The following is a 26,112-nucleotide window of genomic DNA, read 5'->3' on the forward strand; positions in this document are numbered from 1 at the left end:
TGAGGGTTCTAGAGGGGAGGGGGGTGGGAGGATGGGTTAGCCCGGTGGTGGGTATTGAGGAGGGCACATCCTGCATGGAGCACTGGGTGTTATGCACAAACAATGAATCATGGAACACTACATCTAAAACTAATGATGTAATGTATGGGGATTAACATAAGAATAAAAAAAAAATCAAAAAAAAAAAGAAACTAGGGGAAATTTATAAACTGGCAATTCGTAGAAAACTAAATCTGAAAGGCAAATAAACACACACAAAAAATGCTCAATATCATAAGTCAGCAGGGAAATAGAAATTTAAAACAATAAAAAGATACTTCTCAGGTCTGAAAAAAAAAAAAAGAAATGATAGAAAAAGGAACTTCTCAAGGAAGTTACTAAATGAGTGAAGAGGAGATGGGTTTTAGGTCACTACGGCCTAGAGAAGAGGTTCTACGGAATATGACTTGATTACTTAGAACTCCATGTTGCAAGTGGCAAAAAGAATTAGCCCATAATGATTTAAATAATAAAGGGTAGCTATTGGCCAAAATTCCCAGGAACGACTGGCTTCAGACAGGACACCATCTAGTATGCAAGTAATATGACCTGATTTCTATTTCTCTGTTCTTCCCTTCGAGGTGCCAGCCTCTTTCCTTTTCACCCACATTTTGTCATGTTATCACCCTTCCTTTTCCTCCACCAGCAGCACCATGTTCTCCCTTTGAAGAGTACCATTTCCAGACCTTACAGGCTCACCTTATCTTTCTCAGAAGGCTCTAGCAAATATGTATTTACATTTCACTCTCTGATTAGTTATATACCTTCACTGAACTAATCACTGTGGCCACAAAAATGGGATAATCTGATTGATTTCAGCAAATTAGTGCCCACCCCAAAAGTATGGAAAAGTCAATCATACCTATCATATGGCTGATAATATAAAAGGGTGGTTGCCCATGAATATACACGATACCCAGAGAGGCTAGTGTGTCACCTGGGGTGGGCGGGAAAGCAGTGTGGCTTGGGAAACATGGCTTAGGGCTACACTGAAAAGTTTGACTTGTTTCTCATTTGCTTCACCTAAGCCAGACATTGAAAGAGATCTCAGAACATGTGGCCTCTCCCCATTATCCTTCTTTAAATCATGGCAGAAGAAAGAGCTTTGGATTGGGGGCCAAAAGATCTTGACTCCTGGTATTGGCTCTGTCAGGACACTAAATCTTTCTGATCCTCAGTTTTCTCAACTATAAAATGCAGATGATGCCACCTGTCTTCCCAGCATTGTCAAGAGGATCAAATGAAATGGTCAGTATGGAAGCTCTTTCAAAAGTATCAAGATATATTTAGAAAGTACTATTTGTAATCTTACGCTCAGTGCTCATTTCCACATATTCCTCATCTTGAGGGCTTAAAAAAATTGAGCCAATGCACTCCCCCAGTTTCCCTTTCTTCACCCCACTCCAGACAGTCCATCCATTTTTCACTGATATGCTTTCATTGGTATACTCTATATCAATCATGATGCCTTTAGCTCAAGGAATGGAAAACCCTACCCCAAACAACTTTAACAATAGGACACTTCATTATCTCATGATAAGGAGTCCACAGATAGGGTGGGCTCCAGGTGCAGTATGTCAGCCAGTGCCTCCACCTCTTCTGGCGCTGACTTCGCCTTAGGGTTGCTCTCCTCCTCACCCTTGCTACAAAGTGGCTACAGTGGTTCCAGCAATCACAGGCAGACAACTCTTTCTTCATATGTGGATGTCTCTCTCTCTCTCTTTTAGGCTAGAACAGCTTTCCAAGAAAAACTGTCATGTCTTACTGATTAGAACTGGCCACAAGCCCACCCCTAAACCAATCTCTGGCAAAAGGGAATGGGATTCATATGATTAGCTGAGATTACTCAGCACTCACCCCTGAGCTAGAGATAGGGCTATTTTCTACATGGACAGATGATAGAAAATGATCTGAAAATGATCAGGGCCTAATGGCTAAAGAGTGGAGTGATTGGCTGTTGGGTAGGCAGCTGAGAGCTTCTGTGTCACAGATGCTGTCAACGCCCTGCTCATTTCCCGGGGCCTATGACTTCAGTGCACATCACTAACTTCTGACCAGCAGTGCCTGTACTTCTTTGCTTGTAAGCTTCTTGGGCTACTTGGAGCCTGCACTGCTGCCCATGCAATAAGCCAGAAATACTGGGGGATTGATGTTCAATCAACCCTGGAAACAGCCCTCAATGACTGATGAACTATATACTCCAAGTATATAAATACCCAAGTTCCATCATCTCTGGGGTAAGATAACTCTGTGGTGTTTGCTCTATACTGGCTTCCAGAATTTCCCCAGCAGAAGTAAGTTCCAGTAGGCCACAGTGGTAGCTGGCTTGACAACACTCTTACAGGTTGCCTTCCTTTTCCTGTCTTACTTTCTCATTCTGCTATGGCATCTCCTTCACCTCCTTTGACTTCCTGTCTCAGAGTCAGCTTCTTGGGAAACCCAAACGAAGATACTATGTACCATATGCCAAACTTCTTCCTGAATCCACAGTCTTTGTATATAATTTTCTCATCTGCACGGAACGTGTTTCCTCCTTCTTCTCACCTGATGCACTCACTCTCCAAGTCTTGGTGTAAATGTCACTTCCCTTCGGAATCCTTCTTTGATCGCCTCTCCACCTGACAACATTCTCTCAGTCTTTGCTCTCCTATTCCATACTTCTCCTTAACAATAATTACAATAATTTAATTGTTTGTGTAATTTAATTAATTATTTGCTTCCCATATTTATCCACAACTAGACTGTGAGCTGCTTGAAGGTAGGGACAATGTTTTTGGCTCAACACTAACGATTGACCTCCAGTACAACGCCTGGCACAAAGTAGAGGGTCAAGGACTTACTGCCCACTGGAAAGATGAGGGTTGTGAGAGACTAAAGATGCAAGTTTGAGGGTCATTCACAAGGACAAAATGATCAATCTTTATGGAAAAGATCTTTGATTCACATGACTCCTACATGGATCTACATTTGTTTCTTAGGGCAGAATATAACTTTTATACATGAGGGGATGTCCGTAATCTAAAAGAGAATCTTTTTTTTTTTTTTAAGATTTTATTTATTTATTTGACACAGAGAGAGAGAGAGAGTGAGCACAAGCAGGGGGAGTGGCAGGCAGAGGCAGAGGGAGAAGCAGGCTCCCCACAGAGAAGGGGGAGCCCAATGTGGGACTCGATCCCAGGACTCCGGGATCATGACCTGAGCCGAAGGCAGTCGCTTAACCAACTGAGCCACTCAGGCGCCCTCTGAAAGAGAATCTTGGAGTGGCTCATTTATATCTATGAGAGATGCCACTTTAATCACCTTACTTTATTTATACATTACAGATTTCTACCTCAAATCCACCATTCATTCATTGAATGCCTACTACCTATTAGGCATTGTATCTGGCACTTGCACTATCTGCCATCAACTATTTTCAAAAGTCATGAGAGAGATTATATTGATGGAGAAAATCCCAGATTCCTTCTCTGCCTCCCCTCACCATCCTTCTACATTAGGCTTTTGGCTTTCATTAAAAGAACAAAGAACAATCTAATGAAAGTAATCACTATATCTGCTGAAAAAGGTATCTGAGGACATTGTCTGTTTTGTCACTCAGTGCTCACATGGGAAAAGTTAGTGATAAGTGACATGAGGCACGGTAAAAACAAACAGACATGCACGCTTGTCATCTTTTTGCCAGGCAGGCTCTTTCTTACTAATCCCTAAACCAGACCCTTGTCTCTGCATGGGATTGATGCAGGTTTTATGGGGCTTGAGGTTTATATAATTTGGAATCCTTTGAGAAAAAAGTGTAAGACTACAAATAAAAATGTAACACAGATCTTTGGAAGCAGTCTACCCAAGTGAGGGGCTCTGAAGTTCAAGCTTCACTGGTTTTGCAGTAAATCAGCATCGGACCTTGATTCAATGAATCTGCTCTCCTCTGCCCCTTACCCCTGCCATGGTTGTTCTGACCTCTATGCCTTGTTTATATTGATTTCTTACTTGAAAGTCCTTCCCCTTCCTTTTTCAATTTGTGGACTATATATATATATATATATATTTTTTTTTTTTCCAAGTTTGAATCCACAATACCTTCTTTGATTCTACCTAGCAGGAAGCTCTCCCTTCCTGAAGGCCCACACCCTATGAAATAAGCCCAGGACATTCTATCTCATTATGGCTTAAATTGCATTATCTATTTTAGGTATATATAGTGTGCCTTCTCCAATTAGAATGTCCACTTCTTGGGCATAGGGACTATTTCTTCATTTAGGTCTCTCCTCAGCACCTACTAAAGTTCTGGGTACAGCAGTAAGGGAAGGAAAAAGGAAAGGTGTCATGAAGAAGAATTATGGGGTTTGGAGTGGAGCTAACTTGGTTTGAGTTCTAGTTCTGCCACTTATTAGTCTGTGGCTTTAGGCTTAACCATTCTGAGTCTTAGTTTTCTCAATGATAAATTGATATAATCATGATGTTTATTTCACATCATTGTAAGGATTAAGTAAAAGCATTTATTCATTCACCAAATACCTATTTAGCTCCTCTCTTGGGCTATTTCTGGTACCAGAAGCTTGGAATACATGTAACTGAGCAATACTCTCTGTATGAGGGTTCTCATAGTTGATTTGGGAGATGGAAATTTATAATGTAACAGAATAAGACTGTAGCACACACAATCAGAGCGTAGTAAATGCTCAATAAATAGTTGTGAAATAACTGACACAATGAAGGAATTCAGAAGAGAAAATGGTTAATTTTGCAAAGTAAGTAGGTCTTCCCATATTTGCCACATCATCCTTATGTAAATATAACTGTTAGCAATAATGGATATGACAGTGTATGGGAACTCATAAAATGCTACCTGTAAAGGAAAAATAAAACCAAAGGAGAAAGAATGCTAGGAGAGAGGAAAAAGGGGAGGAAGAGAGGCCTCAAGGAGGCAAGGAGTGGGAAAGGACCTCTGTGGACCCACCTGGCCAAGTGTGCACTCCATGCCACCCAGGAAGTCGGCCTCCTTCAGCCCATTGTGGTTGCTGCTGATGTCATGAACTTCAAACCGCAGACGCTGCACCTCTTCAAAGTAAAAGTCCACAGTGAACAGTTTTGAATACACTGGGTTTATGCAGGTGCGAATCACCTCTGTTCTGTCAACCTGCAAGGAGAGAAGAAGAGAAAACCCCACCAGGGATTAGGGCTTCTTATTATTACCCTTTAGGTGAAATAATCTTATGGTGCTTCCCTGCTTCCAAACCATAAATGCCCTCCATTGAGTCACCAGAGCTAGCTGTTTGAAAGCCTGCAAGGAGGCACCCTCAGAGAATGAGCCACGTTTCAAGGTGGGAAATCTTTCAGAATAATCTGAAGCTTTGCATTTAAAGATTTAGAGCATGTTCTATTGTTAGGTAATAAGGCAACAAGACGGATCAATTATTAGTGACTACCTGGAGCGTTAGGATGAAAAGGAGTCTGAAAGCACATCTGGGCTCGGGAGGAAAGAAATCTGTAACAGATTAGTGATGTCTGATGGGCACAGTAATGGCAAAAGACCTTGTAGGCACCCCATTTTAGCCAACCCTACTCTAACATGAGTTTTGCAACACCTGATTCCTAGCATAATGAAGTGGAAAGGCCATAAGAATGGGGATGAAAATGACTGCCTTTGGTCTCAACTACAGCTTTTCTTTTATTGGGTTTATAATGGTTACTCAGTCATTTCAATTCCCTGGGCCTCAGTTTCCTCATCAACAAAATGAAGATTCGAGGATTGGAAGATGAAAAGCCCCTTCCTGCTCTAACAGTCCATGAGTTATGACTCCCCTTGCTTTCTGTGCTAATAACTCTCCATTTGCCCCTCTCTCTCCGATCCGTATCTCCTACTCTCCACCCTACTCTTGACCCTGGAGGCTGACCTCTATGGATGGAGTTCCCTGGACTTCCTTGCCCTCTAGGTTCTGGTTTGAATCAGCCAAAGGGAGGACTTAGCAGGCGATCAGATGGTGGGAGGATAGAGAGGTATTGGCAGCAGTACCATGCCTCTGCACACACAGAGCCTGCCAGTAGACTCCCTTCCACAGAGGGAGCTTTGGCGGGTCCTGGTAACACAATGCCCCCTCCTTCTCTAGACTCTTCAGACCATGGGGTGGTAGTGACTTTCTGCTGTTGCTATCCCTAATCACCATCCTTTGTTGGCTCCCTTATCCCTGCCCATGCCCCCAGAAAGGGTCCCTCTATAAAGAGTTTAGCCCTTTAGATGAAACTCTCTGGGTATGCCATCTGTTTTTACTGGTACCCTTACCACTAAGGGTCTTTTCTTCTATGTCTGTCACATGTCAAAACACCGTTTACAACACTATTTATATTCTGGAAAGCTAACCCAAGATCTTAATGACAGCTAACCCAAATTATCGCTCACCCAAGATCTTACAGTATCTCCTAACTGGGGATATCCATTACTCATGTTTTACAAATCAACTGGAGCCTACATGTACTTTTGGCTTTCAGATAGAAACATGGTCTGTTGGATACTTCCCAAATGTTGTTCATTAGCACAAACTGGGAAAAACATTTCCTGCACTTTCATTAGAGTACAGAGAAACATTCTCTCAAAAACTGAAGGGAAGACTGTCTTTAACCATATCATGCACATACATGTTATCCAGCAAAGAAAAAATTCTTGCTGCAGAGTCCCTTGACATTCTTGCATTCGGTGTTTTGTCCCTGGTCCAACCGTCCCTATGGGCCGTATGTGTGAGAGAGTTGTCCTGTAAGAAACATCACCTGCTACTCCTGAGGGGATGGACAATACAGGTTGTGAGGAGGAGAATATGATTCTGGTTAGGTCCCTGTCCAACAGACAGAAAACCAAATCCCAACCTACTGTTGATTAGCATTTTACAATAAGCTATTGTTCAGACCAATGGTTATTTGACTCTTCTGGCTTCTCCTGAAGGCTTAGCTTCTACTTGAACTGAATTTTACATTTTTAAAATTTAAATTCAAGTTAGTTAACATATAGTGTAGTATTGGTTTCGGGAGTAGAATTTAGTGATTTATCACTTACATAAAACACAGCACTCATCCCAATATGTGCTCTTCTTAATGCCCATCACCCATTTACCCCATCCCCCCACCTGGCTCCCCTCCAGCAGCCCTCAGTTTATTCTCTGTAGTTAAGAGTCTCTTATGGTTTGGGGTGCCTGGGTGGCTTAGTCAGTTGAGCATCTGACTCTTGGTTTCAGCTCAAGTCATGATCTCAGGGTCATGAGATAGAGCCCTGTGAAGGGTTCCACGCTCAGCAGGGAGTCTGCTTGAGATTCTCTCTCTCCCTCTCCCCTTCTTCCCTCTTCCCCATGCTCACTCTCTCACTCTCTCTCAAAATAAATAAATAAATCTTTTTTTTTTTAAGTCTCTTGTGGTTTGCCGGAATTTTACATTTTTATATAATATTCATTCTGTGGGATAGGACTGAATGTGTCACTGGCTGGTTGTATACGTACAAGGATTTACTATATTGATATAATTTTTTTCAGTTGTTAAAAGATCATCGTTTTGAATAATAGTATAAATTAGAGGTCACAAACTGGCAGTCTGCAAGTTCAAGCTGACTTGGAGGTGTTTTATGGTCCCGTTTGAAAGTACTTTCCCCCTTAATTTGCCAACATAAAAGGCAACAATAAATAAAATAAAATAGTCCCATACATTCTATTGCCCCTCCCACCTTTGGAAAAAAAAAAGAATATCTGGCAATGTGGGGCCACACTCATACATGGCAACAACTGGGGACTGCCCCATTCAGATGGGGCACTCACTGTCCAAGCTCTTCTGCCTCAGTGAGTTTCCCTGACTCCTAGAGGCATTTTTGCAACATCTGGCCCAAATTCACAGAATAAAGAGCCATATAAGAGATTTAATTATATTCATGGGGTGACTTTTGAGAGAGGATTTTGAAATAGCCCCCAAGAACTAACTTCTAGATGGATTTGACATCCTCAAGACACAGAGAAGGAATATTCCCTCCTTATGTGTGTAACAATAGAGTCCTAGGTGGGTTGAGATAAGATAGGAGATGGAAATTCCATCCAATTCCAGTCTTTGTTCCTCTGCTTTAACCACCCCAGATGGCACAAGGGGCTGATATGCACCGATCCTTTTGCTTTTCTTCTCAGTTCTTGATTTTCAGATGACAATCCCATATAGATATAAGTTCATGTTGGCATCAAGCCACTGACCTCAGACAGTCTATCCAAGGCAAGCTGTCAACATGCAACATGGAATGACTTGGTTTTTTCAGGGAAATGACTGGTTGGAAAGAAAGTAAGAAATACACAATTGCATTACCAAGATAGATAATTTCCAAAGATAATCTCAGAGCCAGTAAGAATCCTAAGAGCATAGAGAAGCTCAGAAAAATAAGAATGATGCTAGTAGAGGAAGTGCTTGCAATACCAAATGCCTATTTAGAAGATGTTTGCATTCCCAGCCATTATGGGAGATGCATTATCTTTTCCGGAGACTGAAGCCAGGTTTAATCTGAGCAATAGAGCCTAGAATAATAGGTCATGTTCCTCACTGAGAGGCATGAAGATCAAGGTGATTGTTTCCAAAAGACCATCCACTGACTGGTGCTACCAGCTGCATCAGAATCCATCAGGCAGTTTTTTTAAAAAACTCTACCACCAGTGATTCTGACTAAGCAAGTATAAGGCGGGACCCAGAAGCCTCCATTTTTAAGAGTGTCCCGGTCAATTCTGACGTAGGAATATCAGCATAAGGGAATTTCAGAGATGTAGGGTCTATCCCTTGCTCTTCTGTGAGGTTTTTTGGTCAAGGTTTATTTTAACCTTGGTGGTCTTCTGTCACTCAGTCTTCTAAAAGTCCACTTATCTCCTTTCTTTCCTAGTTGTAGTAACTGATATATTCATGTTGCTTTATAATTTGCAGAACATGCTTAGGTCCAGTTTTTTATTTGATTCTTATAGCAATTATGTGATGTGACTTTGTAGTATTTTGTATATGAGAAAAATCAAGGACAAATATCAGCACAAGGTACTGGATGATAGAATGAGCACTTGAACTCATGCCTTCTGACCTCACAGCCTGGACTATTTTCCTTAATTCAAGTTTATTTGTGAGAATTCCTTGAAAGAAATGGAAAATGCAGCTAGGTATGGTATGATGGTGATAGAGTCAATTATTGAGTACTGCTTTTGATGAGATGCCCCTTTAAAAATTTCATCTAAAACATTTTTGAGTATGATATTAAAGTGTATAATACAACACTAATAAAACGCCTGCTCTGTCATAGGCACTTACTTAAAAAATGCATTATCCAGGTATAACTGACATATAATAAGTCACATCTATTTAAATTATGCAATTCAATAAATTCTGACATATGTACATACTTGTGAAATCATGACCACAATCAAGATAGTGAACATAGCCATTGCCCCTCCAAATTTCTTCATGCCCCTCTGTAACTCCTTCCTCTTACCCCTCCCTCCCCACCCCATTCCCAAGAAACCACTGATCCACTTTCTGTCATAATAGATCAGTTTGTATCCTCTATAAACTTATAGTATACAGTATATAGTCTTCTTGTCTTTATTCTTTCATTTAAGTATAATTATTCTGAGATTTATTCATTGTTATGTGCATGAGTGGTTCATCTTTTTCATTGCTCAGTAATATTTCATAGATGGCCATTTGGATTGTTTCCAGTTTGGCTACTACACATAAAACTGCCATTAACTATTCATGTACAAGAATTTGTATGGACATATATTTCTTTTTTTGGTAAATACCTAGGATTGAAATACACATTATGTTTAACTTTCAATATTCTAATAGGTATGTAGTGGTATCTCATTGTGATGTTAATTTGCATTTTCCTAATAACTAATGATGTTCAACATCTTTTTATATGCTTATTTGCCATCTGTATATCTCCTTTGATGAAGTATCTGTTCAGATAATTTGACAGGCATTCTCTTTTCATCCTTATGACAACATTATGAAGTGAGTACTATTATTATCCCCTCTTACTGGGAGGTAAAAAGACCCTATAACTTTCCTAATTTCACACAGCTTGCAAGAAAGAGGTAGGATTTGAACCCTAGGTAGTCAAGCTCCTAAGTCTATGTTTCACATTTATGCTAGTCATGCAGATTTGAAGCTTTCCCACCTAAACCCTGTTGCTCGGAGTAATGCATAAGCCAGATGACAAATGTAAAATGTGGAAGTAGGGGGGAAGTCAGTGAGTGACGCTGTGGTTGTGCCTCTGTAGATCTGGTTTGTCCACTGGGCATATTAGGGATAGAATGGGGGCCCTGAACACCGCCCATAGAGACTGGATTGTGCAAGGGACAAAGTCAGTATGTCATCAAGAAACAGTTCAAAGGGCACCTGGGCATGGAGCCTGCTTAAGATTCTTTCTCTCCCTTTGCCCCTCCTCCCTTTCTCTCTCTCTCTCAAATAAATAAATAAATCTTAAAAAAACAAAACAAAACAGTTCAAGACTCTGCACAGAATGGCTGTCTGCCCCCTTGGGGTTCCAAGGGCTGGAAAAGAGGTGGGAGCTGTGAAGGTTAAACAATGTGATTTTATTAGTGGGGGAAGGTAAAGGCAGGAGCCCAAACTGATGCCAGTCACTGAGTGGTCTAAGGTTTCTGGAGAAGTACAGGCCCTTATCCCAAAGATAACAGCTACTGGAGAAGAAAGACATCATGGGCCCGAGAGAGATGCAAGGATTGCCCCCACCCTAACTAAACAAATAGAGAAACTTATCTATCTGGTTCTCAGAACCATCCACATGAATGTACTTATGAGCCAACATAGGAATACAGAGTGGGGTCCTACAGAGAAATTCTGGAAGATACCTCCTATTTGAAGCAATCATAAAAATTTTGTGGAAGTAGCACACTTCATAAAAGCTACCCCCTTAGGGAATTCTTTTGACCCCTGCCCAGTAAATTATCTCATTCCTTCTCAAAATGGATGGCAAGTTGGGTGGTGACCAATGGTGATGACAACTTTTCTGCTCAGGCAAAGGAAGGGATGCGAATAAAAAATGACTCACCTAATTGCACACCTTCTTACCTTTCCACAGGAGGCACTTTATATGTCATCTTCAGTCTTTACCTGCATTGATATCATTTTATGATTTTTTTTGAGGGGGGGCGCAGAGGAAGAGAGAGAATCTTAAACAGGCTCCACACCCAGTACTACCCAGCTCTGAGCCTGATACGGGGCTCGATCTTGTGACCCTGAGATCATGACCTCAGTCAATATCACGAGTCAGACATTTAACTGACTGAGCCACCCAGGCGCCCCTACCTTCACTGATTTTAAAATATACTTTTATTTCATAATGTAACGTATTTAAACTTGGAATGCATGCTCTAATTGATGATATGGCATTGTTTAATTGGAAGCATTTTTTCTTAACTGGTGATATAAGAAAGTACTTCATTTTATCACTGATTTATCACTTTACAAATGATTCTATTAAATTTATCATCCTCATTTTGCAGATAATAAAATCAAACTGCATCAGAAAAGCAGTGGCAGAAGCAAGGCTCAAACCCAGTCTGTCTGACTCCAAAATATAAGTTCTTTCTACTATATAATTTGTTATGGATTGAATAATATCCCTCAAAATTCATATGTTGAAGTCCTAAAGCTGCAGTACTTCAGAATGTGACTTTATTTGGAATAGAGTTGTTACAGAAGTAATTTGTTAAATAAGGATGAAGTCATCCTACAGCAGGGCAAACCCTGATCTAATATGACTGGTCTTTTATAAAAGAAGAAATTTGGACACAGACACACATGCATGGAGATGCCATTTGAACATGAAGGAAGAGATTAGAGTGATGTGTTTACAATTGAAGGAACACTACAGGTTACCAGCAAATCACCAGCAGCCAGGACACAGGCAAGGAACAGATTCTCCCCAGTGCCCTTAGGGACACAAACTCTGGCAACACTTTGATCTTGCTTGGACTTTAACCTCCCGAAGTGTTAGACAATAAATTTCTTTTGTTTAATCTAGTCTGTGGTACTTTGTTACAACACTGCTTATAAACTAATACACCATTCTACCTCTCTCAAGAAACATCCAGCCTGGCTTCTCTCACAGATTTATCTCCAAACAGGCACTCTTCACCCGCCACAGTAAAAACTCCAAATGCTCTAGACTAAACTGAGTAGGGAGTTCAAGATTACAAATGTCTCTCTCACTACCAATTGAACCCTCCCTTCATCTTCCTACTATACACTTAACCTGGCTCCCAAGTTAACAGGGGCTCTTGCGTCAGCTAGGTTCCATTTATGGCACCCTGGAGATGAACCTGCCTCCTTTCACCACCTGACATGGCTCCAGGCTTGTGCCATTCAGAGTGGACAGTAAAAACCACATCACCTTGCCTAGGAGTATGGCTCAGAAGTAAATAAGATGAGCATGACTCTATAAATAAGCACTTTCAGAGAGGTCTCAGGTGTCACAATGATGAGTTCTGGGTCTTCCTCTTCCTTGTTTGCCCTCCCCAGTCCCTCTAGACTGCTGGCTCCACCCAGAGCCTGAGCCAATCCTGACTCAATCTCAGCCTACTGGCAGGGGTCACAAATATGTCTCCCTGCGCTGAACGCCTCTTTGTCCTCTACAGCTGTTCCTTTTCCCCAGTGTGAGAACCCAGTTTGTATGGCTTAGTTTTCTGATTTCTACTCCACATCTTATTGCCTTGAGCCCCAGCCTACTTAGCTTGGGGGTTTTGTCACAGTACCAGTGCTATATAATAGAAATTTCCCTTGTGATGGAAATGTTTTATATCTGCACTGTCCAGTATGGTAGCTACTAGCCAGATGTGGCTATTAGGCACATGAAATGTGGCTAGTGGACCTGAGGAAGTGAATTTTTAATTCAATGAGAGTGAAACCCTCATGAGTAGGATTAGTGCCCTTATAAAAGAGATCCCAGAAAGCGCCCTTGCCCCTTCCACCATGTGAGGACACGGTGAGAAGCTGGCAGTCTATGAATCAGAAAGAGGGCTCTCACTAGGCAGTGAACTTGCCAGTGCCTTGATCTTAGACTTCCTAGCCTCCAGAACTATGAGAAATAAATTTATATTGTTCACAAGCTACCCAATCTATGGTATGGCTAAACTACCCAGTAGTTTAAAAATCTCAACCAGTGTACATAGTTAAGTCTGAAAACCAGTAATATTATATTACCAACTGTTATGGCTCAGCCCCAAGGTACACAGAGACCAGGAAACAAAGTACTATGGGATCTACTCCACGTGTCACACCCCAGCCCCTGGATCAGACTTTGTGTATTGGTCCATTTCCACTTTTTTGGAAACTGCCATTTTGACTGCCGCTCATTTTGCTATAGGACATCAAGACTTAGTGAAAGAACCACATTATAGGTTGGTTTATTTGGGTGTCTTATCCAACTGAGCACTCCCTTAATGGTGTGCTCCCAATCTGTGAAACAAGAGTTGGTGAATGTGGTGGTTATTCTCCTTTGCATCTCCAGATCGTTCTGCTCTGCTCTGTGTCCCAAGAAACTGGCCTGCATGCATTGCTTCATTTGGGTTTTTCTGCCAGCTTGTCTCCTTCAGCCAATGGGAGGCACCAGTAGGAGATCATAAAGTGGGAGGAACGAGAGGCTTGTGTGTTTTTCTTACCCTCTTGCCGCCCCATGTTGCAATTCTGACAGTGACTATGTCACTACCCCCTACAGATCGCCTAGAATCCCTCCCTGCAAGGCTCTAGCTCTCACTGGATTCTGGTAACACTGCTACTTCTGCCTGCCCAGTAAGCACAGTGGTGGCTTTTTACTACTGCTGGTTCCAGAGCATCTCAGCATCCCTTGCTCATCCCTCTTAATTTTGTCCATGCAGCTTTAAGTGGTTCCTTTATTAACAACTCTTTTTTTGGCTGGAACTCTGATTCAGATATGCTCTTAAAAATGGTCTAAGATACTGCAAAAACGTGGAAAAGTCTTCTGTATCCTAAGGGGAGATGAAATTGTGTCCAGTCTGGTGGCTCATGATGAGTGAATTCTATGATATTTTAGGACTTTGAAAAGTGGTAATCCATATGGGATTCATGTGGTAACTTCCTCTTAGCCACAATATCCTATTCCCCAACCATGTTCAAATAATCAGTCATAAGGAACATTTACTGAGTACTTAGTATGCACTAGGCATTGTCCTAACCACTTCATATATATTATTCCACTTAGTCACCCCAACAACCACAGATTATCACTACCACTATTTTACATATGAATAAACTTAGGGTCAAAGAAGTTAACTTGCCCAAAGTCACCAGCTATTAAGTGATGGAGCCACTTGGGATTTCCCCTGAACCTCTTTCCTGGGATCTCTCTTGAAGAGAACAAATCTATTTAGGTACCCTCTGACCATAGTGGTTTTAAGAAGTGCCCTTCCCAAACTCAATACTCCAAATGCTCTTTGAGAGAAAAACAATCTTTAACACCCTCAGCCGGGTGACAGACCCTAGTCTTTTCAGTGTGACTGTTGAGTGTCCGATGCACCTTTCCTAGTCTTCAAATTTTCTGTCCCCCCACCCCCTTTATAGTTCTCTCTTCAAATCTCCCCCACTTAGCCAGAGCTCCTTTAGAATGGCTCAGGAGAAATCTGGTTGCTCTAAGCCAAGAGGACACAAGAAGATTCTATAACATAAATGGTGTTTTCCAGTCCTAAATCAATTGCCTTCTACCTCCCACTCCAGCTGTAAGCTGGCACAGAAATATCAAGCAATCAAACTGCCTCACAAAATTCAGGCCTGCCTGCTAAAAGCAGGCAGAGGCTGCCAGGCTGGGGAGTGGGAAGGTGTTGGATTGCAGGTCACTCCAAGGTGCAGCTACTGTCAGATCCTCCTCAGACAGGAGCTTGGAGGCTAATCCCACACAAGTGTAAAGCAATTTGCACTTCACTCAGATGTTGGTTATTAACAGGATGTTCCCACCATCTCATCTCTCTGTCACAGCTGTGGAGTCCTCTGGAAAGGTCGTCCAAGACTGGAGAGCCTTAGTTTTCTTATTAATTGATGTTTGAAATCGTGAAAAGAAACTCATCTGCAGGGTGCTGCTTACACATCCCAAGTCCAACATGCTCACCAGACAGCACACTGTGCAGGTGGACTCACCGAGGCCTGCCTCCACCCTCCTCATAATAGGTGTATATGTGCAGGGAAGAAGCAAGAGGAGGTTATCCCTAGCTTGGGGTCAGCCCCCTGGGTTCCAATTCCCTCCCCCTGCCAACTCCTTTAGAATTACCAATATCCATTCTGCTTGTAAGTCAATTCCCAAATGTCCAAGTTGTGAATCAGTCACATTTTCCAAGTGACTCTTCTCCAGTTGCCACCGGGTCGGGAAGAACACATCAGCCTTCTGCCCATGGCACTCCCCTCATTAACCCAGGGGTGCTTACCTCTCCTTGACACTTTGCTTTTCTCGTGAAGTATATGTTGCTGATAGCAATAATCTCAGATCTCTGATCCTTAGTTCATCCAGTATGAAAATGGCAGCCGCTTTCACCCTGCTCTCAGTTCAGTGATTGGTGGGAATGTGGTATTGCAAAGGTACCTGAGGCTATCTCTGCATTTAGTGAGAAGATTGATCACTTAGCAGTATCTGCCCTAGGTGTAGGAGGAGGTAGGAGTGGCTAATGTGTCACACGTATGTCATTCCTCTTCTACTCTGGGGATTCGACGTTTAGCAGAGGAAGCTGAGGCCCATAGATATTAAAATGACATTCTTAGATTTCATGAAGCTACAAACTACCTGAAAAACAGTTGAGCTGTGGATCCAGCTAGATTCTCTGACTCCTAGTGCAGTGCTCCATCTCACCACATCAAACTTCTTATTCCATGACTTCCTACGCAGCTGCACAACTTACAGGATCCAGGGCCTGGTGTTTAGCATCAAAGTTTAACACACAAAAAAATTCATATACATTCAGCCTTTGTTTGTTTGTTTTTGGAGACGTGTGTGTGTGTGTGTGGTGGGGGTGTGTTTTTGTTGTTGTTGTTAGAAAGAGAGCACATGTATGGGGATGTGGGTGGGGGAGGAAAGGGGCAGAGGCAGAGGGAGAGAGAAAGTCTTAAGCAGATTCCATGCTCAGGCAGAGCCTGATGCGGGGCTCGATCTCACGACCCTGAGATCATGACCTGAGCTGAAATCAAGAGTCAGATGCTTAACCGACTGAGTCCCCCAGGCGCCCCAGCCTTTTTTTGTGGTTTTATCAATGAGAACTAATCCCCCACAACATCTAAAACAAAATTCCAAAAAACTAACTCTCTGAAGGGGGCAACACTATGGAACTAGGCCACACCGATAAATGGGCGGGCCCAGGTGCCTCCCTACACTGGCATCAGTCAAAGAGGTCCTTGAACCACACTAGATACGAGTGGTCAGCTAAGGGGATGGCACACGGTCGGACATCACTGAATGCCTCTTGAATGGGAATACTTCAAAGCAGCATTCCTGAAGCATGTGCTATAATATACTAGCTCTGCAGGCACCTCCTGGAAATAAAGCATTCTTCAGTCAAAGGCGTTTTGAAAGCCCTGCCTACTATACCCTCTTCTTAGAAAGCCATCATGCAGGATTTATATTAAAGGCTCTTGAGTTCGGCAGCAAAGAAATGTGTTAACTCTTCTAGTATTTTCCAAACTTTTAAAACCCTCCTTTTCTTCTCAGAAATACATATATTAATATCCAACAAGACATATTTATGGAGTTTGCATTAAAGTGTTATGAAAATAGGTACAGTAGTAGAGAGAAATGAGTTTCCTCTCAAGCTGGGGTGGATTCCAATATGTGCCACAGGCCCCTGACCCTCTTTCCACAGTCAATTTAGACCAAATGGTTTTCTTTAGCCCCTACATCACGGGCTCTGCTGGGTGACAAATCTGGGCTGTTGCCCATCTGATGGTCACTAATTATATACCTGGATCCTCTTCACTGCAACCCAACAGTTAGCACCCACTCTTTTTGCCCTGTTTCTCTCTCTATATGTAGATATAGATCAGTCTATAGATATCTCTATATCTATATATCTTTATCTATCTATCTATCTATCTCTGTATATATATCATGTTTTGCTTTACTACTTTCTAAAAGATTTCTTCTTAAAGCCAAGGAATTCCCAACATTTTACTATATTTGTTAATTTAAAAGTTGAAGCTACGGGGCGCCTGGGTGGCTCAGTCTTTAAGCGTCTGCCTTCGGCTCAGGTCATGATCCCAGGGTCCTGGGATCAAGCCCCGCGTCGGGCTCCCTGCCCGGTGGGAGTCCTGCTTCTCCCTCTCCCACTCCCCCTGCTTGTGTTCCCTCTCTCGCTGTGTCTCTCTTTATCAAATAAATAAAATCTTAAAAAAAAAAAAAGTTGAAGCTGCTCATACAGGGTTGAGAGAAAGCATGGTAGGATGGACACCCCAAATTTTAGAAGCACATTCTCTTTGTTTAATCCTGATCATCTGGGCCTTGAGTCTACCCTTCCGTAGGCTGAATACCAGAATGTTCTAGATTATTAGAGACAATGACAGCTCCCCCTTCACCCCAGAAGACTCAAGCTACTCCACATACCACAAAGCTCTCCAAATGTATATTTTCCTCCTCCTATTCCTGTTCCTTTCCTTGTAAACATCAGAGAGAGAGGTTTTGATAAATGAAAAGGATGGGTAATCAGAAAATTAATCTCAATGGATTTTCAATTCACTGACAACCATTCAGGTAGACTGATTCTTTATGGCAAGGATTCTAAAGCTGTCACAAGGTAAAGTCTTTATTAGAAGAGGCAAAAATCCTTCTCTTCCCTTTTTCTCCCTGTATTCCTTAACTTCCACTTCCCCTGTCTTTACACACACATGTACGTACAGCACACAATGCCTCTTTTTCAGAACGTATGTCTCTTTTAGAGGCATCTTCCCCTGGTGCTGTAGCATCACTCACTCATTTGCCAGTAATTCTGCCATACTGAAGAGCTTACATTTCGGGGTGATTCACTAGGTACAAGTGCTATTGGTGAGTGGAGCCAAGTCTTTAAGTGATGAACTTTCCCATCACACTATCATCACCATCAGCATCATTAAAATGATCATCAACAATCAGCATTTATTGCAGGCCTACATTTTACAAGCACGGGGTTGGGCACTCTCATGATTATAAAGAAGTAGGAGATCAATAATATCTGGAGTGTGCTGACAGTTTACCATGGGCTCTGTGCTAAGTTCCTGATGCTCATTCTCTCCCTGAAGCTACACAGGAGCCCTCTGTTGGCTCCTTGCTCAACAGGTGAGAGGGCTCAGGAAATGTAATCCAAAATATTGCTTTCTTGTAGCAACATCAGTGATTTCAGTGCCTAACCTTCGTCCCCTGGAGGACTGTGTTTTCACTTCAAATAGCAATCCAAACCTTATTTTCTTGTGTCTTATTTATTCAACTTAAGTGAATTCTGCACAAAGGCTTTTGATTAGCAATTTGTACTTATTTCCATGCATTCTTTCATTCACTCAATGAAGATTTAATGAGTGTATGTGATTTTTCCAGCACTGAGCTAGGTCCTAGGGGTTCAGCCTTAAACTAGATACATTACCATTCAACCCAAAGTATGGAGTCTAACTTATAATGTAGATGTCCTACTCAAGGTCCCACTTATTCTGTGGAAAGCCTTGAGTGCCCAGGAAGGACATTCTGCATAGTGGTGGCTATTGGCAACACTGTGGTGCCCTGCAGTCGAGCCATTCCTGCTCAGAGAAAGCAAGATGGAAAACAAATGCTCCTAAGTGACATCTTTAGATGTACAGTACGTGTGACAAATACGAGTGGCTCTTCATCCGTTCTGAAAGCCCATTATGCACATTTTATCTGATCCGGCAGCTGTTTTGGGAGCTGGGCTAAATGTTTTTTGAATTTGTACAGCAAGACATCAGACTTTGAGGAATGAACAGGCTGGGGACAAAATGAAGCAGATTTTGGTTCCATACAGAGAAGACCTTTCTTACGATCAGAAAAACCTGAAGAAGGAATAAGATACTGCTTAGCAGGAATGAAAAAGAAGAGATTTAAGTAAGAGATGTGGGGGAGGGGGCGGTGAGGAATGGACTAATTCTTAAGGTTTCTTCTAACTCTGGGATTCTAATTCTATTGCTGAATCCAAATATGATTTTTTTTAAACTAGCTTTGATGGCCAGAGAATGGATAGTTCTTAATTACCTAGAGAATAAGTTTAGTGATTATGGATTTTTCATGGTTCATTTCCAGCTCCCTGGTTTTGCTTGATCCAATGCGAGGTCTGTTTTTCTTGGTCTAGTACATATGCACAAACATAAACAAAACAGAATAAATGTATTAATCATGACTTTTTATTTTCTATATTTTTTATGCTTTGACATCTTGGAGCCTTGCTGACTGTGAAGGGACTGTCCCTGTTGGGGCTGGCTAATTCTTAGAAATAGTAAAGAAACCTGGATCATGCCCTTCATAAGCAAACCAACCAATTCATTGCTCATAAAGCCAGTGACCTCCTTTGTCCAGCTCTTATGCTCTGGGCCATGATTCCCCTACCCCAATCAGCCCAGGGACAGGTATCAGACAACTAGGGTGAGCCCCTATTCTCTGGAGCTCACTGAAATTATTCAACCTAGCCAATCCTAAACCTGCTTACCTTGCCTTGCCCATTCTTCTCCATGAAAAAGTAAAGACTGTAGCCCATGCTTCTCCTCACCCCCTCTGCCTCCTGACTGACCCCAGGACTTTCCCATGTGGCCTGGTGTGGCATGAAGCATGTCTTCTGTTTCTAGGGAAATATGAATACACATCTCTTCCTTTATGACAGTTACTTCTGTGTCTATGTGTCTCACCATACCTGATTAAAATAAATCCAGGTACCCCTGAAACAACGTAACTATAGGCAGGCAGATAGTTTGATAGAAAAGAAATAACTAAAATGGAAATTTAGGGATTATTCTGTGGATTTATTTTTTTTAAGATTTTATTTGTATATTTGAGAGAGAGAGAGAGAGCATGAGCAGGGGGGAGGGGCAGAGGGAGAGGGAGAAGCAGACTCCCTGCCCAGCCGGGAGCCCGATGTGGGGCTCGAACCCAGGACTCTGGCATCGTGACCTGAGCCAAAGGCAGACGCTTAACTGACTGAGCCACCCAGGTGCCCCTCTGTGGATTTAATAGCTTTTCCCTGGCCTCTATGATTAGGAAAGGAAAGAAGCTGACATTTATTGAGCACTGACATCATGCAACTGTACTCACATTATATTACTTAAGTCTCAGGACACACTAGCATTGCAAGATAGATATAATCAAATGCTTTCACTTTAAAGGCCATGACACTAAGCCTGAGGAAGTTAAATAACACCCAAGGTCACACGTTCAGCTCCTGGCAGTGCTGAACCTGAAGCCAGTCTTTCTGTTCCAGGTTTTATTGATTTGTTTTTTAAACCACACCCCAGTTACCACTTTCTACACCAAATATGAATGTCAGAGCTGCCTGCTTTGATTTGGTTTCAAGGTAGCAAACACAGTCAGATTAGGAAAGGATTCTGCTCATTTCCTACCCATAGAGCCAGTTGGATCCTTGAGACAACAGCATATGCTAAACTTGATGGATGAAAAAAGCATGTTTATACGCAAGTAATATGGGTACAGGATGAGGCATATGAGGTACTGAAACTCAATCTGTCTAGTCTGGCTTCCGATGGCACTGGCCTGTGGCTGATGGAGCCAAGTATTTCTGGGCCTTAGCCTCAGGCAGAACTCTTCTATTCACAGCTAAACGCCTTAGCTCAGCTCTCCAGGTTGGGATGATCCAAGGCTTAATTCTTGGACTGCTTTTGTTTCATCTCTATACTGGCTCCAATCCTATGGTTTTAAATAAAACTGATAAACTAATGACTTCCAAAGTAATATTCCAAGCCCAGATGTCTACCCTGAACATCAGACAAACAAATTTATCTGCACTGAACCCACCCCCACCTTGGTGCAGTGACACAGAGGTTCTGCCCAAGGAGAGAAGCCAAAGGGGGCTGATTTTACTTTGAACAAAGCCTGGAGAAGTTCTCCTAAACACCTTGATGTTGAAAAACCACAGAGATCTCGGTGATGAGCAGTAAAGAGAGGGCTAGAAGTCCCATGATCCTAGTAGCAACAAGCCACCTGGCAGACCAGCCAAAAACTTAACAGAGAGAACTAGGGAAAGGAAAAGTCAGGAAGAGTCCTTGGTGGGAAGGGGGTGGGTGGGTTAGGAAGGCAGGGCATGCTCTAAGTTGCACCCATTCAGGAACAATCAGAGAAGAACATGGGGCAGACACCAAAGCATCTCCTAAACGATGCAGAGATCCAACAGCAAAACATGGAGGCTTTATGAGCTCAAGGGGACTAAGCACAAATTCAGACCAACAGCAGCTAAGTATTAAGCTACTCTGACTCGGAGATGGCTCCTAGGAAGCCAGGATTTTAAAGTAAAATCATACTCATCCCTGATGGTCTGGGAGACTGTGCACATACTCAAGGTTCACCCTTTCAGGGCAGACTGGAGAAAGAACCTCAGAACTACTGCTAAATCGGAGGCAAAATGGAAACTCCTTGAACTCTAAAAACAGTCTCCAAGTCCACCCCCTTTTCCCCCTGGTCCCATGCCCCGTATGCCATAGTAAAGCATAAAAATCTAACTGGACAAGGGGGTTTAAGCACAGATCAACAGCCCACTCTGTCTCTCCAGTTAACATTTCACAGGTATCTCAAACTTGACATGTCAAAACAGAGCTCCTGATAACCACTCCTGATTTTTCTAAGGAAAATTAGGAAGAAAAAATTACAAATTAATGAAGAGACATGAATAGCAACTTTGTCATATGAGCAAAAGTAAGGAAAATGAACAAAAGAAAATAACAACATAAAATAAATAATAAACATAAAATATGATGGAAGAAACAAAATGAATACAACAGTCAGTGCATAAATGTAAATAGACTGAACTCTCCCATTAAAATATAAAGACTGTCTTATTGGCTTAAAAAAACTGGTTAACGTAGTTTATAAGAAGCATAGTTAGAGAAAATAATAAATGTTAAACATAAAGGGATAAATTCAGTAAAATACAAATTTAACGAAGGCAGGATTAGTGGGAGTTATAACAAACAAGATGGAATTTAAGGTTAAAGTACTTAGCAGAGTAAACAGAGGTGCCATGTATTTATAAGTTGCACAACTTGTGAAAAGATATGTAAACCTGAATTCACGCATACATAAAGATCACCTGTATATATGTGAAACAAAACTTAGGCAAGAGAATGCTATAAATATACAATTACTATGGGAGATTTCAACACACCTATCTCAGAATGGACAGATTTAATAAATAAACAATACAATATATAAATAAGCAATAAACAATAAATAAGGCCACAGAGGAATTGGCTAGTACAAAAAAAATAAGTGGGTATATACACACATAATATACACACACAACACATATGAATTAAAACACATATACATACATGTATATATACATACACATGTATATTCACATATGTACACATACATACATATCTTATCCTCATTAAATAGGAGACTGTTTTTCTTTATGTCTATGGGATATTTATGTAAATTGGCTTTATAATTAGCCACCAAGTGAAACTTAATAAAGCTTAAACAGTACAGATTTTATATGACAAAGAATCCAATGAAAATAGAAATAAAGAATTAAAAAGAAAAATCTTATTTACTTTGAAATTTAAAAACAAAATTCATAGATAATCCTTGTGTTAAAGGAGGAGTAAAAAGAAATTTCAAACAATCTAGAAAGCAACTAACTGAACACTTATCAAAACCTCTGGGACTCTTTGGAAAAAGTGTAGCCTTATATGTTTTTATTAGTAAAGAATAAAACTGAAAATATGGAAACTTGGTATTCATCTTAAGAAACTAGAAGAACAATTAAGAAATCACAAGAAACTAGGAGGAGGGATAAAGATAAAAGCTTAACTTGGGGTGCCTGGGTAGTGCAGTCGGTAAAGCATGTGGGACTCTTGGTTTTGGCTCAGGTCATGATCTCAGGGTCGTGAGATCGAGCCCTGCAAAAGACATAGTGCTCAGTGTGGAGTCTGCTTGAGATTCTTTCCCTTTCCCTCTCCCTCTGCCCTCCCTCCACTCAAGCTCTCTCTCTCAAATAAGTAAATAAAAAAATCTTTAAAAAAAGCTTATCTCAACAAAACAGAAGACAAGGAATACAAATATTAGAAAGGATAAGTAAATTTGAGAGGTGGTTCTTTGAAAAATAGTGTAAAATAAAACAGACTAACACCTAGCAGTCGGAATATAGATAAAAGAAAAAGAACAATCACAGGAGTAGGAAAGATTAAAAGAATATTACATGCAAGTTATTTCCCAAAGGGAAATGATTGCTTTGGCAAAATATAAATGCTCAAACGTATATAAGAAGTGGAAAAGTTGAACAGACCAACAACTGTAGACAAGCTGGAAGCTGGTGAAGGTGATTCTAGAACCATCATTGAAAAGGGCACTAGGACCAGATGGGTTCACAGCTGAGATTCATCTAACCTTTATAGAATAGATAATTATCATGTTACTTCAACTGTTCCATGCCACAGAAAAAGCTAGACAGCTCCCCAATTAATTTTATGGAACAAGCATAAATTGCATACCAAAATCTGATAAAGAATAGTAGAAAAATAGAAAAGCATACCTAACCTCATTTAGGAATATAGATATGAAAATTCTAAATAAAACATTGGCAAAAGAACCCAGCAGTGTATACAAAAATACAGTAAGACCAAATAGAGTTTATTCCAGTGATGCAAACGGAATTAAGTATCAGGACACTTACCAATATAATTAATTATATCAATACATTAAAGGAAAGAAATCAGGTGATCATATTTATAGATGCAAGAAAACAATACTAAGTAAAATAGGAATGGCTGGAAACTGCTTAAATAATTAGAAGCAAACTAAATCTAATAGAATAAAATAATAAAATCATTTCAATTAAAAACAGTAATTAGACCAGAATTGCCATTATTATTATTATTTAATATTGTTTGAAAACAATAAAAAAATTAACTGGTAGATACATTGAAAGTTATAGCTAAAATGACCTCTTTTTTGCTAATTACATGCTTGTATATCTACAAAGAATCAAGACACTCTAATAAAATCTACCAGTATTAATATGGGAATTCGGTAATGTGCCTAAAGATAAAATATAAGAATTTAATACAGAAATTTGAAAAGCTATTGACTTTTCTCTACTTAACAGTAAGTACCCAGAAATGGAAATAAGGGAAATAGTCCACTTGTAATAGTAATAAAAGATTTTTTTAAAAAGAAAGGTGGGGAGGTGCAGAGGGAGAGGGAGAGAGAGAATCTCAAGCAGACTCCCAGCTGAGCATGGAGCCTGACCCAGAGCTCGATCCCACCACCCCAAGATCATGACCTGAGCCAAAATCAAGAGTCTGATGCTTAACCGACTAAGCCACCCAGGTGCCCCAACAGTGATAAAAGATTTTTTTAAAAAACCTTGCAACTAAATTTATTTTTATTTATTTTATTTTTTAAAAAATTTATTTATTTATTTTAGAGAAAGAGAGAGAAAAAAGAGTGGGGGGAGGGGCAGGGGGAGAGAGAAAGAGAGAGAGAGAGAGAAGCAGACTCCCTGATGATCATGGAGCCCAACACCGGGCTCGATCCCATGATCCTGAGATCATGACCTGAGCTGAAACCAAGAGTTGGACGCTCACTGACTGAGCAACGCAGGTGCCCTGGAACTAAATTTATTTTTAAATTAAACTTCTTTAAAATTTGGAACTAAATAGAGTTTCATATGGAATTGTAAGAAATAATACAAGGAGATCCTTTCTACCATTTACTCAGCTCCCCCCAGTGGTAACATCTTACAAAACTACAGTACAATATAACCAGGATATTGACATCTATACGGTCAATATACAGAACATTTTTTAAAGATTTATTTATTTATTTGAGAGAGAGAGAGAGCGGGAGGAGGGGCAGAGGGAGAGAGAGAGAGATTATCAAGAAAACTCCCCACTGAGCGTGGAGCCCCATGTGGGGCTCAATCTCATGACCCTGAGATATGACCTGAGCCGAAATCAAGAGTCAGACACTTAATTGACTGAGCAACCCAGGAGCCCAGAACATAAAAAAAAAATTCTTTTTGAAAGATTTTATTTACTTGAGAGAGAGAGCACACACGCAGTGGGTGGTGGGGGGTTGCGGAGGGGCAGAAGGAGAGGGAGAATTTGACTCCCTCCTGAGCAGGGTGCTCGACTCAGGGCTTAATCCCAGGACCCCAGGATCACGACCTGAGCTGAAGGCAGATGCTTAACTGACTGAGCCACCCAGGCACCCCTAAAAAAATTCTTTAAAAAGGCCCAGCATGGAGCCCAATGGAGGCGTGAACTCATGACTCTGCGATTTAACTGAGCTGAGATCAAGAATTGGACACTTAACTGACTGAGCCACCCAGGTGCCCTGACAGAACATTTTCCACCACCACTGGGATCCCTCATATTGCCCTTTTATAGCCATACCTGCTTCCCTCACTGCTTCCCCCACACCTTTCTTAACTGTTGGCAACTGCTAATCTGCTTTCCATTTTAAATGAACTCGTACAGTATGTAAGCTTTTGGGACTGACTTTTTTCCCTTAGCACAATCCTCCAGGTTGTTGTGTGTATCAGCAGTTTGTTCCCCTAGACCGTTAAGTAGAATTCCATGATATGGATGCACGCAGTTTGTTTATTCTACTCATGAAGGAACACCTAGGTTGTTTCTAGTTTTCAGCAATAACAGATAAAGCTGTTATAAACATCTGTGAACATGCTTTTTTGTGAACATAAATCTTAATTTCTCTGAGCAAATGCCTAGGAGTGCGATTGCTGGGTCGGATTGCTAGTTGCATGTTGATTTCTTTTTTTTTCTTTTTTTAAATTTTATTATGTTATGTTAATCACCATACATTACATCATTAGTTTTTGATGTAGTGTTCCATGATTCATTGTT

The 26,112-nt window shown here is 41.1% G+C and overlaps 1 protein-coding gene across 1 annotated transcript in view; it reads right to left on the reverse strand.

Annotated features, from left to right (window-relative positions):
- CPNE4 (copine 4) overlaps positions 1-26,112 on the reverse strand; it is a 323,229-nt gene that overhangs the window by 141,712 nt on the left and 155,405 nt on the right. Inside the window, exon 2 of the mRNA XM_081801971.1 lies at positions 4,997-5,176. Coding sequence (XP_081658097.1) covers positions 4,997-5,176 — 180 coding nt within the window. The remainder of the gene's footprint in view (positions 1-4,996; positions 5,177-26,112) is intronic.

The sequence above is a fragment of the Leptonychotes weddellii genome, chromosome 1 (genome assembly GCF_054177405.1).
Source record: "Leptonychotes weddellii isolate Sample4059 chromosome 1, ASM5417740v2, whole genome shotgun sequence".
In the NCBI taxonomy this organism is placed as follows: domain Eukaryota; kingdom Metazoa; phylum Chordata; class Mammalia; order Carnivora; family Phocidae; genus Leptonychotes; species Leptonychotes weddellii.